Below are 17,202 nucleotides of genomic sequence, written 5' to 3'. Positions count from 1 at the left end.
ACTCATACAAACAGTCATTTCATCATTTTTGGGTGCAGAGTAACAAGCGGCGAACGATCAAAGAGACTTGTTTCAACTTGTACTTAATATTCGTTACATGATTTTACTGTTGCCTCCTCGGCAAAGCTTCTTTGAATAGATATTGGGTTTGATGGGTGTGTGCAATTAGTTGCATGGAATAATGCAGTTCCCCTGCATTAGCGCTAGTCCTCTAGGTCTGCCTGTAGTATTAAACGCAAAAGCATCAGGAATGAGATGCACTGCAGTTGGAGCGTTTCAGAGATCTGGAAGATTGTGGAGGGAATGCACTGGCCTCATTAAAAGAAAAATCTTAAATAGGTTTTTAAGAATTAAGTGTTTTAGAATGTACATCCTATTTGAGAAAAAAGCTCAGATTATAACAATAAAAGGTTTACTTGAAATGCATCATAATTCATTCACAATGCCTTGCCTATTATATGTTGTTGTGAATTATTACATACATTAATATTTATTTATTCATTGCTGAGTATATTGAAGCACATGATCAATATCGGTTGCTTGCACTGAGCTTCTGACATTTTTATGTCTGATTATAGTTAATTATGTAAAGATAAAATGCATTACAATCTGTATTAAAGGATATTATGAACAGCTTTATAATGCATTATATATAAACATCTTTCCAAAGGTTTCTTGGAATGCATTTGAGTGTGGTTGGTTTTACAGACCCTGTTTGCGAACTGTCTTATTTAAAATGGGGTGTGCAACGTCTTCGATTGAATTATGGCAATATAATGTGGTAGACAACAATGCAATGGTTTTTCTGTGCTTCCATGATTGTGTCTGCTTCCAGTGAAAGAGGCTGTCTTGTTTTGTTCCATTTGACGGTGACATTGATTGTGTGTGCTTGTCCCGTGCATCCTCTCACAAGTCAGATTCTGACCCTGCGCTTTAATCTTCAACTGCCCCAATGAGATGACACTCTCAGCTGCCTGACAGCATTCTGGGTAATGCCTCTCTTGTCCTCTGTCTCTCCCTCTCTTGTACTCATTCTCCGCTGTCCTCCAAGTCTTTTGTCCTTTGTCTCTGTTTTTTTTACTGTTCGCCTCTCTTTGTGAACTCTAGGGTTTGTCTTGTAGATGTTGCTTTGCGTTTCTGTGTTTTGAAACGTGTTAGAGGGCACGATTGCTTTCATGCTCTCCTCTAATTGACAGAAATACATAGGCCTTTAGTGCTGGGTGACAGTTTAAAAATCATAAACTTTTTACAGTATCTTAATGTTTTTCAGAATTTTGACAGTTTTGATATTTACGTATTTACTCGCAGTTAATATGAAACAATGTTTACAACCGATTGTTCTTCCATAACCAGTTTATTTCTGAGTAAGATAACAGGGAAAATGTATGAATACAATGTATATTTACACTACCAGTCAAATGTTTGGAATAATTAAGATTTTTTTATGCTTTTGGAAGATGTTTTGCTCACCAAGGCTTATCAATTAGTATTGGTGCTCAAATATTATTAAAGGGTTAAAAAATGAAAATAATGTCATTTATTACTCACCCTCATGTCGTTCCACACCCGTAAGACCTTCGTTCATCTTCAGAACACAAATTAAGATATTTTTGATGAAATCAAAATCGAAGCTTAACAAATCATTTTTTTTCGAATCAGTGATTCGGATCGGGTATCAAACTGCCAGACTGCTGAAATCATGTGATTTTTGGCGCTCCGAACAACTGATTTGAAACAAATGATTCATTAAGCTTCGAAGCAGTGTTTTGAAATCGGCCATCACTAGATGTTGTTGAAAAGTCGATATTTTGGTTTTTTTGGTGCACAAAAAGTATTCTCAACGCTTTATAACATTAAGGTTGAACCACTGAACTCACATGAACTGTTTTAAATATGTTTTGAGTACCTTTCTGGATCTTGAGAAGTTCGGTGACATTGCTGGCAATGGAGGCCTCACTGAGCCATCTGATTTCATCAAAAATATCTTAATTTGTGTTTCGAAGATGAACAAAGGTCTTATGGGTGTAGAACGACATGAGGGTGAGTAATAAATAACATAATTTTCATTATGTTCATTATATCATTTATGGGTGAACTAACCCTTTAATGGTACTTATTATTATCTCTGTTGAAAACAGTTTTGCTAATATTTTTTTGGAAACTGTAATAAAAAAAATTCAGGATACTTTGATGAATAGAACATTCAATTAACAGCATTTATTTAAAATAGAAATCTTTTGTAACATTAAATGACTTTACTGTCCCTTTTTCATGCATGCTTGCTGAATTTTTCTTACCCCAAACTTTTGAATGAAGCCCTTTTTGATTTCATGTTTGCTTTACAAGGGTAAATAATAATAATAATAATAATAACCTATATTTTAGATATTATTTTACCCTATATATATATAAACATTCATTTTGAGTGAACATGGTTAAAAATGGTAAACATGGTTAATTTTATCATACAGTAGTTTTTAAAATATGGTCAAAAAGCAATATTTTATGTAAGAAAATACATGTAGAACTCCAAGTTGGGAGTTACACAGAAGTGCATTGAACTTACCAACTCTAGTTCCAGAAATCTCATCACAAATACATCCTGAACATTCAGTATATTTGCCCAGTCATTTTGTCATTTTGTCTCTCTTGTTTTTGTTAAACCCTAACAGAACTACACAATTGCCCGGGGCCAATATTTAAACCAGTGGTGATTGATGTGGACGTTTTTAATGCAACAAATCTCTCAAGCCACTTGACATTCAAAGGCGCCTGAGCCATCTTGACAGCATCTTCTATGCGTGTGTTTTTTTCTTACCTTGTTATGTAGGCTTTTTTATTTATTAGCAAGGGCTTTTTATACAGCTGGAGCCCAGCTTACCGCCGTACACGCTACTCTCGTACAAGATCTGGCCCTTACCAAGTAGGCTCATTAGCTACGAAAAGGAGATTCAGTTAATTAAAATAATTCCCCGTTAACACAGCTGCTTTGGTCAGCCAAATTAAACAGGGGGAGTGCTGCACCGTCTGCTTCTCACTCAGCGAACGTCGCTCTTCTGCCTCGGAACATGGCTAATTAGCTCAATAGGAGGAATATTTTAATAGCAATTAATGAGGCACGGGCCTATGCAAGCTCTAATTTAAGAGCCTGGTTTGTGTGGGGGTGCATGCCGATGAATTCTGAAGCCTGATGAGATCACTTTTGTCACCGCTTGTGCTACGATCAGCCTCGCTTGCAACCAGCGTGTTGCTCGTGGACTACTGATTTTCTTAAGATTTCCCAGCAAGCTGACTGCTCAGAGCAGCGGTGTTGGAGAATGTACTTTAAAGGTGTAGTTTGTCAAGCTATAAGCTATACTCTTTATTAAAAGTTGTTAATCTACAATCAAGTTAGCCTTTTAGTAGTTAGCTAGCATTGAGGTTATCCAGTTCTGTTTCTTTTCCCAATATGTATCTGCCCAGATGTTGGTCAACCCTTTAAGGTGATGATACACGGGGCAACTTTTTGAGCAATGTTGCCGGGCAATGTTGCCGAGCAACGTTGCTTGGGCACTTTCCCACTGAGAATGAGCAACAAATATATATCTGGATACGTTAGATCGGTCGTGGGCAATTTTTTGAGATCCTCCAATCAGAATGTTAGCAGCCGATCACGTGACCGGTTCGGAGATTTCAGAAAAAATTCAAACAAGATGGCGGCCTCAGCGGCAGTGGAGCAGAGAAAAGGAGTGTGAACTTTTATCTTTTTACGCTAGTAAGTTGTCATGGGTCAACCCAAAACAGGGAATTTACCTCATATATTGCTTAAAATACCAACAACTTTCCAAAAGTTATGTGTGTATGCTGTAATGAAGCTATTGAATGATTTCAGTTAAATACTAAAAAGACGGGATTTTTCAACGTCTGTAGTAGCGTAGGCTGTAGGGCGTTTGACATTTGATTAGCTTTTGATGCGATCGACGCGGGTTCGAATCCGCCTTTTGCCGAACTCACTCTTCTCCCTTTTCCTGTCACAAATCAGATCGGAAAGGCATTTATTTTTAATAAAAATGAAGAAAATATTTGAAAAGTTGAAATAAAGTGCCTAACAAGTGTTCATAATAAAGTATTTATTGAGTTGGCAATAGATTTGCTCCTCTCTGATTAGTTGCTGCCAACTGTCTGTTGCCCTAATTAGTTGCCCTGTGTCTCATCAGGTTGCCCGTTGACGGCAACATTGCCCAGCAACATTGCTCAAAAAGTTGCCCCGTGTATCATCACCTTTATGCACAACTTGACAATCGAATCACCATTGACCAGTATATATAGATCAACATCAGTCAGTCAAGCATTTTTAATTTTCTATGATGGGCTGGTAGTGATGGTTTACACATTATTGGTCATTCAATGTTTCTCTAAAAAAAAAAAAAACAGTAATTCTAATAAAATAGTAATAATAATACTAATTTTTCTACTAATAATATAAAACACTACAATCTGATAAGCTATTGGGCTCATGAATATTGATTACGTTGTCTGTTCGCTCAAACTCATTTGCTAAAATCAATACATGGATGGTAATAGGTGAGCTCTAGCCAATGAAATTGCTGCTTGTGCATTATTCCCGCCCACTGCTGAAGAAACCAGACGGCAGTGGCTTTTGTTTAGTTTTAAAAACCATATGCAGACATTTTGAAAAGAAAAAAACAAGAAAGCATATATTTTACATGTAGCACATCAGTTCTAGCCAGTGGCTAATGATAGACATTATTTACTTGCCTAGATAGAAGTTTAGTCGTGCATGTGAGTGATTTGCTTGCAATGTCGAGGGTTGTTGGTTAAATGGGGTCCTTGATTATGATTTCACTTTTTTAACTTTAGTTAGTGTGTAATGTTGCTGTTTGAGCATGAACAACACCTGCAAAGTTACGATGCTCAAAGTTATATATTTTTTATATATATATATATATTTTTTTTTTTACAAAAGTCACTTTTTACGCACTACAACAAAGGCTGGTAGGGACTACAACGAGCTTCTTCCTGGGTTAGTGACATCACAAACCCCAAAATTTACATAAACCCTGCCCCCAGGAACATGCAACAAAGGGGGTGAGGCCATGTTGGGCTGCTTTAGAGAAGAGTAAGAGTTGTTGTAGTAGAGTGTTGTTATCATTCCGTCATTTTACGTCGGACTTCTTCACAAACAAGGGTCAATTGCAAAAAAGATTAACATGACGACACATGCTAGTCGATGAGTTGAATCAACTCCACAGCAACTACATAAATTTATCCACTAACCGTTCAGAAACGTCCAGTTGCATTCTAAAAGTTGTAACTTCTTCATGAGTCTCTCCATCAGTGTCCGACTCCGGTTTGAACAATGTAAGGCTGAACACCGTTACTGACAATCCTCATTTTGTCTGCGTGAGATTCTCCAGCTTTTTTTTTTTTTTTTTTGAGCAATCAAAGCGTGAGCTCTTAAAGCTCCGCCCTCTTTTTGAAAGCTCATTTGCATTTAAAGGGACACATAAAAATGGTGTGTTTTTGCTCACACCTATTTGACAAGCAATAATAAATGATCTGGGGGGTATTTTGAGCTGAAACTTCACAGACACTTTCTGGGGACACCAGAGACTTATATTACATCTTGTGAAAGGGCCATTATAGGTCCCCTTTAAGTATGCCGGATGATGTCCATGGCATCGGATTGGTGGCATCCAGAGTTCTGTCACATCCGTTAACATCTCTCCTGACAGAGTCTTACAGCTGTGCATTCTGGGTAGCGGACATCTTTCACAATGTTTCATCACATGAGCAGAAAAGCTATTGACAGGCTTCTGCTATACTGCAACATCAAAGCCAAAGATATTACAGTCACTATGTTACGTTCAACATAGTAAGACAGGAGGCGAGGGGGAGGAGGTGGGCAGGAGACGAGGAGGAACTCAAGGAAAAACGTGATGGAGTACTATATGCAAGCAACTGTGCTTTCTCCCAGAAGAACAGATTGTTGACAACATTGGAACTGTGCTTTGAGTAAACAAGTCTTAAAAGCCCAATTAGTCTGTGTTCGTTTTACACGCTTAACTGTTCTTTGTAAAGCCGCGAAAGAGTAAGTTCTCTGGACACTCTTCATTTTGAATCTGTTCAAGGCTTGTTAGCGTTACCGTGGAACTCAAATTTGATCCATTGGCCATAAAACTCTGAATTGATGTGGAATGTAGATATATATGTGTAGATGACCAATTAAAGAGTCCATGAAATGGTTTGTTAACCCAGTGTTAACACTAGAGTTATAACTTTTTGACTATTTTTCAAATTAAATGTTTCCGGTATTATAAATCGACAAACTTTTGCTTAAAAACAATGAAAAAGACCATAATTTCTCTGTTTAAAAAAGGGTCACCGCAGATAAAGAAAAATGGAACAATCATATAACAAACATTACTGCTTATAAGTAAGTAGCAATTCCTAAAACTTTATAGAATTGTTTAGAAATTTCTGGAACTTTCTAGGACTGTTGAGAACTTTCTGGAATTTTCTAGAACAATCCAAATCTTGGTATACATATAGGATAGAGGGACAAAGAGAGAGGGAGCTTTATGAGCAAACAACTCAACTTGATACTTTTTGATATTTGTTTCAGTAGCAATATATAATTTTACACAACATAAGTGATACTACCTTACAGAAAAATGAGGCTACCTGAACCAATAATCTTGTGCAATAATCAATAATCTTGATTTCTGCAATCAAATAGAAGAAGAGTAAGAGTAAGAATCTTCACTAGAAGAAAAGTGCAGAATGCCACTCCAAATGCAAATTATTGGACGGTACCAGTTTCTTGGAGCTAAAATCAAAGGAAGAAAGGTGCGAATAGTGGAAATTTCCAAAGAAGTCACAAAATTATGGAAGAATAAATTGAATTTTCCACTGGAAAATGTAATTTATTTTTCCATAATTTTGTGACTGGTACCGTCCAATAATTTGCATATTAATTTAATTTTCATCTTCTTCTATGTGATTGCTGAAATCAGTAACGTCTGTTATATGGTTGTTCCAATTTTTATCCTGAGTGACCTTTTTTTTATAAAAAAACTCATAGGAATTAGGGCCTTTTTCATAGTTTTTAATCAAAGGTTTATTAATTTGTGATACAGGAATTTTTTCTGTTTGAAAATTAGTCAGAAAGTTATAACTTAGTTAACACATGATCCCTACTGAAACAGGAAGTTTGTTTTTTGTAGAACCCAACCAAATTAAATAATATATTACAGTAATATGTGTATGTATGTGTGTGTATAAAGACTAAATCAATTGAAATGAATAATCCTGATTAATAGGGCTGGGTAAAAAAATATCGATTCTCATTTTTACTCATTTAAATCCTAAGAATGGATTAGTCTATCCTGTTTTCAGTTGATGAAAGAACGGCACTGTAGTGCGCCGCCCATCCAATAAATTGTGCTTTGTGCTTTGTTACTTTTGATAAGAAACAAATTCTCTGATTTCAAATTCTGTCCATTTTATTATGAAATTTAAAAATTAAATACCAATTTGGCACTGTTTAATGTGGCGTGACAGATCGCTGTAGTGCCTCTGTTCAAGAGAAGCGGCAGCGCGAAGCGCACATGAACCGATCATGTCCATCCCGTTAATACCAGTTACAGCATGAAATAAACATGAATGAACATCTGAAGGTATGTTAAAAGATAGAGAACAACTTACCGAAATCCGTATCCTGTCTCATAATCGCTCAATCATTGTTTCAACCGCGGAAAAATTTTGTTAAAAGAGCTTATAAACAATGTCACGTAACGTCACATATTTACCTCAGAAAAAACATATACAGTAACCATAAATTCAATAGTCAGCTCTAAAGAGGAGCATTTTGCTAAATACATGCACCCTTTTACATATTCATTACATATATATATTTTACTGTTCTTTGGTATTTAATGTATGTTTGAATAAATCTGTCAGATTTTTATGACAGCCACCACTTAAATGTTTATATATTTCAAAAAATTAATTGGGATAGAAATGTAATTATATAATTATAAAGTTGGTTTTATAACTTTGTTATTATAAAAACTTCCTTGAGTGTAATGTAAGTGTTTGCAGATAGTTCATTTTAACCTTTAATTTTATGGTATTGTAGTACTAACTGACTCATGTATAGTTTACAGCATTAGTTGAGACTTGAGAAAATTTACCATGTACTGTACCTGATATATATCCAAAATAATCAATATCAAATCGAATCATGAGCTTGTGAATTGAAATCTAATCAAATTGTGAAATTTGTGTCAATACCCAGCCCTACTGATTAATCAAATATGTGTTAATCGTGACAGCACTAATACATAGACACCTTCTGTTTTTTTTCCTTCTGTAGTTACAGTACCATGCAGGTTTGGCCTCCAGCCTTCTAAACCAACAGTCGCTCAAACGCTCAGCCAATCAGATGGGAACATCTGCCAAAAGAAGACCCAAAGTCCAGCCCAGCACCCTTGTCCTTCCAACACAGTGAGTTTGAGTTTATTTTTTTCACAGTATCTCATAACCAGAGGTGTGAAAATTGATGATGCTCCCAGTAGGCTCTTTCACATTTGAAACCTGTTGAATTGTTGCAGTACTAAACTTGTCCAGTAAATGTACCATATATGGACTTGCTTCTCATGTTCAACATAGATGTAGGATTAAATAAGCACAACACAAGGCCTACATTCATGAAAACTGAAGTCACCAGCATCTGTTTGTCCATAGACAGCAGGTCAGAGGTGACCATTGATTCTCTTCCTCTCTATTGGTTCATCCGATTACAGTGACAGAGTAGAATAACTCATTGTCTTTCGTGGTGTCACTGGGGTCATAGACCGTAGGCTTTAATAATAAAGTAGCGAGAGTGAGATTCAGAGGAGAAGAGAGCATGGACTCTGGAGGGAAGATGAAAGACGGATGGAGAATGAACAGAAAATAACTATAGAGGACAGATAGAAGAGACAAGAGCGGAGCCCAGGTGGTCTGTGTCCCTCTGAAAAGCCCACTGATGGGATATCACTCCTATTTCTCCTTGCAAATGTGCTCTTTTTAATCTGATTCTGTTGCAGTGTTTTATTTTCTTTCCAAGGTCCTTCAAAGTGATTGTTCATTTATTTCAAGTTGTAGTGCTTTCCTTTGCTCTGATGCCTGCCTGGGTACTCGTAGCCCAATGTGCTTTCCATGGCTGAAAGACGAGAAGATGAAATAAAAATTTGCTATGTATAATATCCTATATCTACTGCTATGTCCAAAATTGCTCTCTGTTCAACTATAAAGTGTTGTCTAAGGACTTTATAAAATGAACAATAAGTCACGTTTTTGAACACACAATGTGCTTTGATTTGTGTACATCCAGTCTACTTGCACCGACGCTGTATTACTATCAATACGGCGTCAAAATTATATTAGAATACAAGAAAATGATACAAGGTGTTTCATATTTATTAGTTAACTTGATATTTTATCAGTTAGTTCAGTGTGAAGTATTTTATCTTTCTTGATTAAATGATTAAAGGAACATTCATTTTAACTTTGAAGATTCTACAAAGGAAATTAAAAGATGGTAAATTATTTAAATGACCATTTGTCGCCTGAAGATGACATGATCAATTAATGTTAAAGAAACAGTTTATGATACCGCTGTCAGATTTTAAACATATATAACATTGACTAACATTTTCAGAGATTTTGGTCTTTCCCTATTAAAGTACACTGCCATTCAAAAGTTTGGATTCTGTACGAATGTTTTTGAAAGAAGTCTCTTATGCTCACAAAGACTGCATTTATTTGATCAGAAATACAGTAAAACAGTAATACTGTAAAATATTATTAGTTTAATTTTTTTCTATTGTAGAAATTTAAATTAATTTATTCCTGTGATGGCAAAACTGAATTTTCAGCATCATTACTCCAGTCTTCAATGTCACATGATCCTTCAGAAATCATTCTAATATGCTGATTTGATGCTCAGAAAACATTTCTTCTTATTAGCATTGTTGAAAACAGGTGTGCTGCTTAAATTTAGTAGAAACTGTGATACATTTTTTCAGGATTATTTAATAAGCAGAAAGTACAGCATTTATATGATAAATTTATTGGATCCTTGCTGAAAAAAAGTATTATTTTTCTTTAAAAAAAAAAAAAAAAAACCTTCCTGACACCAAACTTTTGAACTAAGATGATTTCCAAGTGGACTGAACTGCCTTTAAAAGGTACTTTGTTTTTGTGCATTTCTATCCCAACTAAGTCCATTATGTGGAGTTCTGTATATATGGGAATAGTCACTAAATTAAAAAAATTTAAAATGTAATTGTGACTCACAAAATTCTGACTTTTTTTTTCTCACAATTGCGAGTTTTTATCTCGCAATTCTGACTTTATAACATACGATTGCGAGTTATAAAGTCAGAATTGTGAAATATAAGCTCGAAATTCTGAGAAAAAACATCAGTCTTTTTCCACCGCACAATTGAACATTGTAACATGCAATTGCGAGTTTATATCTCACAATTCTGAGAAAAAAGTCACAACTGTGAGAGAAAAAAGTCAGAATTGCGAGACTTTTTTCTTGCAATTGCTAGTTTATATCACGCAATTGTGAGTTTATATCTCACGATTCTGACTTATAACTCGCAATTCTGACTTTATAACTCGCAATTCTAACTTTATCACGTAATTTTGACTTTATAACTCGCAATTCTGACTTTATATCATGCAATTCTGACTTTATAACTCCCAATTCTGACGTTATAACTCGCAATTGTGAGTTTATATCTCGCAATTCTGAGAAAAAAATCTGAATTGTGAGATATAAACTCGAAATTCTGAGAAAAAACATCAGTCTTTTTCCCCGCACAATTGAACATTGTAACATTCAATTGCGGGTTTATATCTCACAATTCTGAGAAAAGTCACAACCGTGAGAGAAAAAAGTCCGAATTGCGAGATTTTTTTCTCGCAATTACTAGTTTATATCACGCAATTATGAGTTTATATCTCACGATTCTGAATTTGTAACTCACAATTCTGACTTTATATCATGCAATTCTGACTTTATAACTCCCAATTCTGACTTTATAACTCGCAATTCTAACTTTATATCATGCAATTCTGACTTTATAACTCCCAATTCTGACTTTATAACTCACAATTCTGACTTTATATCATGCAATTCTGACTTTATAACTCCCAATTCTGACTTTATAACTCGCAATTCTGACTTTATAACTCGCAATTCTAACTTTATATCATGCAATTCTGACTTTATAACTCGCAATTCTAACTTTATATCATGCGATTCTGACTTTATAACTCCCAATTCTGACTTTATAACTCGCAATTCTAACTTTATATCATGCAATTCTGACTTTATAACTCCCAATTCTGACTTTATAACTCGCAATTCTAACTTTATATCATGCAATTCTGACTTTATAACTCCCAATTCTGACTTTATAACTCCCAATTCTAACTTTATATCATGCAATTCTGACTTTATAACTCACAATTCTAACTTTATATCATGCAATTCTGACTTTATAACTCCCAATTCTGACTTTATAACTCCCAATTCTGACGTTATAACTCGCAATTCTGACTTTATAACTCCCAATTCTGACTTTATAACTCGCAATTCTAACTTTATATCATGCAATTCTAACTTTATATCATGCAATTCTGACTTTATAACTCCCAATTCTGACTTTATAACTCACAATTCTAACTTTATATCATGCAATTCTGACTTTATAACTCACAATTCTAACTTTATATCATGCAATTCTGACTTTATAACTCGCAATTCTGACTTTATAACTCGCAATTCTAACTTTATATCATGCAATTCTGACTTTATAACTCCCAATTCTGACTTTATAACTCGCAATTCTAACTTTATATCATGCAATTCTGACTTTATAACTCCCAATTCTGACTTTATAACTCCCAATTCTAACTTTATATCATGCAATTCTGACTTTATAACTCACAATTCTAACTTTATATCATGCAATTCTGACTTTATAACTCCCAATTCTGACTTTATAACTCCCAATTCTGACGTTATAACTCGCAATTCTGACTTTATAACTCGCAATTCTAACTTTATATCATGCAATTCTAACTTTATATCATGCAATTCTGACTTTATAACTCCCAATTCTGACTTTATAACTCACAATTCTAACTTTATATCATGCAATTCTGACTTTATAACTCACAATTCTAACTTTATATCATGCAATTCTGACTTTATAACTCGCAATTCTGACTTTATAACTCGCAATTCTAACTTTATATCATGCAATTCTGACTTTATAACTCCCAATTCTGACTTTATAACTCGCAATTCTAACTTTATATCATGCAATTCTGACTTTATAACTCCCAATTCTGACTTTATAACTCCCAATTCTAACTTTATATCATGCAATTCTGACTTTATAACTCACAATTCTAACTTTATATCATGCAATTCTGACTTTATAACTCCCAATTCTGACTTTATAACTCCCAATTCTGACGTTATAACTCGCAATTCTGACTTTATAACTCCCAATTCTGACTTTATAACTCGCAATTCTAACTTTATATCATGCAATTCTAACTTTATATCATGCAATTCTGACTTTATAACTCCCAATTCTGACTTTATAACTCGCAATTCTAACTTTATATCATGCAATTCTGACTTTATAACTCACAATTCTAACTTTATATCATGCAATTCTGACTTTATAACTCGCAATTCTGACGTTATAACTCGCAATTCTGACTTTATAACTCCCAATTCTGACTTTATAACTCGCAATTCTAACTTTATATCATGCAATTCTAACTTTATATCATGCAATTCTGACTTTATAACTCCCAATTCTGACTTTATAACTCGCAATTCTAACTTTATATCATGCAATTCTGACTTTATAACTCCCAATTCTAACTTTATATCATGCAATTCTGACTTTATAACTCCCAATTCTGACTTTATAACTCCCAATTCTGACTTTATATCATGCAATTCTGACTTTATAACTCCCAATTCTGACTTTATAACTCGCAATTCTAACTTTATATCATGCAATTCTGACTTTATAACTCCCAATTCTGACTTTATAACTCGCAATTCCAACTTTATATCATGCAATTCTGACTTTATAACTCCCAATTCTGACTTTATAACTCGCAATTCTAACTTTATATCATGCAATTCTGACTTTATAACTCCCAATTCTGACTTTATATCATGCAATTCTGACTTTATAACTCCCAATTCTGACTTTATAACTCACAATTCTGACTTTATATCATGCAATTCTGACTTTATAACTCGCAATTCTGACTTTATAACTCGCAATTCTAACTTTATATCTCACAATTCTGACTTTATAACTCCCAATTCTGACTTTATAACTCGCAATTCTAACTTTATATCTCACAATTCTGACTTTATAACTCACAATTCTGACTTTATATCATGCAATTCTGACTTTATAACTCCCAATTCTGACTTTATAACTCACAATTCTGACTTTATATCATGCAATTCTGACTTTATAACTCGCAATTCTAACTTTATATCATGCAATTCTGACTTTATAACTCCCAATTCTGACTTTATAACTCGCAATTCTAACTTTATATCATGCAATTCTGACTTTATAACTCCCAATTCTGACTTTATAACTCAAAATTCTGACTTTATATCATGCAATTCTGACTTTATAACTCCCAATTCTGACTTTATAACTCGCAATTCTAACTTTATATCATGCAATTCTGACTTTATAACTCCCAATTCTGACTTTATAACTCGCAATTCTAACTTTATATCATGCAATTCTGACTTTATAACTCCCAATTCTGACTTTATAACTCGCAATTCTAACTTTATATCTCACAATTCTGACTTTATAACTCACAATTCTGACTTTATATCATGCAATTCTGACTTTATAACTCCCAATTCTGACTTTATAACTCACAATTCTGACTTTATATCATGCAATTCTGACTTTATAACTCGCAATTCTAACTTTATATCATGCAATTCTGACTTTATAACTCCCAATTCTGACTTTATAACTCGCAATTCTAACTTTATATCATGCAATTCTGACTTTATAACTCCCAATTCTGACTTTATAACTCGCAATTCTAACTTTATATCTCACAATTCTGACTTTATAACTCACAATTCTGACTTTATATCATGCAATTCTGACTTTATAACTCCCAATTCTGACTTTATAACTCACAATTCTGACTTTATATCATGCAATTCTGACTTTATAACTCGCAATTCTAACTTTATATCATGCAATTCTGACTTTATAACTCCCAATTCTGACTTTATAACTCGCAATTCTAACTTTATATCATGCAATTCTGACTTTATAACTCCCAATTCTGACTTTATAACTCAAAATTCTGACTTTATATCATGCAATTCTGACTTTATAACTCCCAATTCTGACTTTATAACTCGCAATTCTAACTTTATATCATGCAATTCTGACTTTATAACTCCCAATTCTGACTTTATAACTCGCAATTCTAACTTTATATCATGCAATTCTGACTTTATAACTCCCAATTCTGACTTTATAACTCGCAATTCTAACTTTATATCATGCAATTCTGACTTTATAACTCCCAATTCTGACTTTATAACCCGCAATTCTAACTTTATATCATGCAATTCTGACTTTATAACTCCTAATTCTGACTTTATAACTCGCAATTCTAACTTTATATCATGCAATTCTGACTTTATAACTCCCAATTCTGACTTTATAACTCACAATTCTGACTTTATATCATGCAATTCTGACTTTATAACTCCCAATTCTGACTTTATAACTCCCAATTCTAACTTTATATCATGCAATTCTGACTTTATAACTCCCAATTCTGACTTTATAACTCGCAATTCTAACTTTATATCATGCAATTCTGACTTTATAACTCCCAATTCTGACTTTATAACTCGCAATTCTAACTTTATATCATGTAATTCTGACTTTATAACTCCCAATTCTGAGAAAAAAATCTGAACTGTGAGATATAAACTTGCAATTGCGAGAAAAAAAGTCAGAATTGTGTAATTAAAAAGTCGCAATTACTTTTTTTATTTGTTATTTCATGGCGGAAACAAGCTTCCATAGAATAGTAACTGAGTGAACGAGAGAACAGTTTTGAACACAGCATACACTTGTGCAGAAGAAAGTATTTGGAAAGGCCCCAAAAGCAAGTTGAAACAATTGGTTTTTTCAAAATGCCACCTATATACCCTTTAACCTGCAGTTTCCTTATAAGGTCAGTACAAGAAAAAGCTTCCCCAAATGTCAGAAATGCTGACGTTGATGGTGCTTTTCCAGTTTTTTTGTTGCACCTGGCTGCCCAGGTCACAAGCAGGTACTCGGCAGGCTGAAATCAATGGATTCATTTTCATCCTGACACACTTTACCAGTCTTTACCAGTACAGTAAAGTGAGGTGCTCCTGACAAATCTGCTTTTTGGTGACTCAAAGTGGCCTAAACCTGACTGGCTCATCAGTCTGCAACGCGCCGTGTATCTTTAATGGCACTGTGCTGTTTTCGGATGGAAGAGGATGTTGAACGGAGCAAGGTGAACAGAGACAGCGGCTCTTCTGTCAAACGTCATTGTCCTGATGAATTTGCCGTTTCTAAAAGGAGCGGCACATGAATTATGCAGCACAACCTTCATGCGCGTTTGCTTTTATGTTACTTTTTTACTTGCCAGCATTCTGATAGCGTTCCCCTCTGACATTGCTTAAATGAGTGGACCGACTGGAGAAAGTAATGCTGTCCCAAAACCAGATGTTTCTAAATGCATTTTAAAAGATGTTTACTGTGTAAATAAATGACAATATGATAAATAATTACAGTTGTAACTGGCAGACTGGATTTGGTGCGCAAACTAATATGCAAGCAAAGGGATGCCCAGGCATAGTGATAAACATTTTATAATGATAAAAAGAAAACAAATAGAGGCCTAAAGAACCTTCAATATAATCAAATCCACAAACCAGACAGTCTATTGATCCATTTATTCAAACAGTCTGTTATAATCATTCATACTACTATTAATGAACCAGCAAGAGTTACCATAAAATGATTCATTTTAAAATCACAGCATATGAAACTAGCCTGATAATTGAGGCCCAGAGGAGAGTGTGAATGAGAGCTGGTCCCATCCTGCGCATTCATCGCAATATTAATCCTGTAAACAGAATTACACAGCATTTACTCATATAATCTGGCTCAAAGGGATAGTGTCTGTGCTTGAATACTTTCCCAACAGCTAAGTAGACAAGCAGAGTGGGATTTGATAAATATGTCGTATTACTTTTTTAATCTGTCGATTTTTGTGAACTGTATACAGGATTTGTACCAATTATGAACTGGTAAAGAGGCTCAGTTGTGTCTGTATGAATCAGATAATGAAATGTCTAATCAGTGACAGTTTTCCTATGTCATAATATGTGCTTCGAAAGCCGCCCTGGTCAGCTCAAGGTGACCTTTGTGATGTGATTGCGGAAGTGTCATCGGTTAAGGCTTTCTGTTGCTTTTGAATTCTCAGGATCTGAGACTGCTACCCTCCTAGGATCAATGCAGAGTGCTGTTATCATTTTAGTGCCTCTTGCTCCCGTCGGCCAGACAGGCAAAGCCACAGTTACTGAACCGAGACTAATTCACCACACCACCCTCATGAGAACTGCAGATTTACTTTACATGTTACTATAATTAATATCAGCCTCAACCTGTCTCTGTTGTTCACTGCATGCGTATTTCTTCTTTGCGCATTGCATATTTAATTAGTCATTATAACTAATTACTCAGTATTATCATTAATACTATATGGCTGGATTACATCTGTTCGGATTACAATTTGTGTATGCTTTGTTTTAAAAGTGTTTGAAAATGTGCCAGCCTGAGGAGGTGGACTTCCCCAGGTGAGGCTCTTAAGGGCTTTTCCCAAGGTTTTTTTCCTCATCTCCATCTCAGGGAGTTTTCCTTTCCACTGTTGCCTTTGGCTTGTTCACTGGGGTGTTCGCAAGGTACTGTTCTTTGTAAAGTTGCGATTGAATTCTAATTAAGATTGTAATTATTTTGTGGTGGCATTATTGTTTTTACTATAGTTTTTTAATTAGATTTC

General features: G+C 34.6%; 1 protein-coding gene across 1 annotated transcript in view; it reads left to right on the top strand.

The window, feature by feature from the left end:
- Positions 1 to 17,202, top strand: part of med27 (mediator complex subunit 27) — a 78,598-nt gene that overhangs the window by 18,844 nt on the left and 42,552 nt on the right. The window contains exon 3 of the mRNA XM_048209419.1: positions 8,378 to 8,508. Coding sequence (XP_048065376.1) covers positions 8,378 to 8,508 — 131 coding nt within the window. The remainder of the gene's footprint in view (positions 1 to 8,377; positions 8,509 to 17,202) is intronic.

This window comes from Megalobrama amblycephala, linkage group LG12 (genome assembly GCF_018812025.1).
Source record: "Megalobrama amblycephala isolate DHTTF-2021 linkage group LG12, ASM1881202v1, whole genome shotgun sequence".
In the NCBI taxonomy this organism is placed as follows: domain Eukaryota; kingdom Metazoa; phylum Chordata; class Actinopteri; order Cypriniformes; family Xenocyprididae; genus Megalobrama; species Megalobrama amblycephala.
This window is presented reverse-complemented; position numbering and strand designations above follow the sequence as displayed.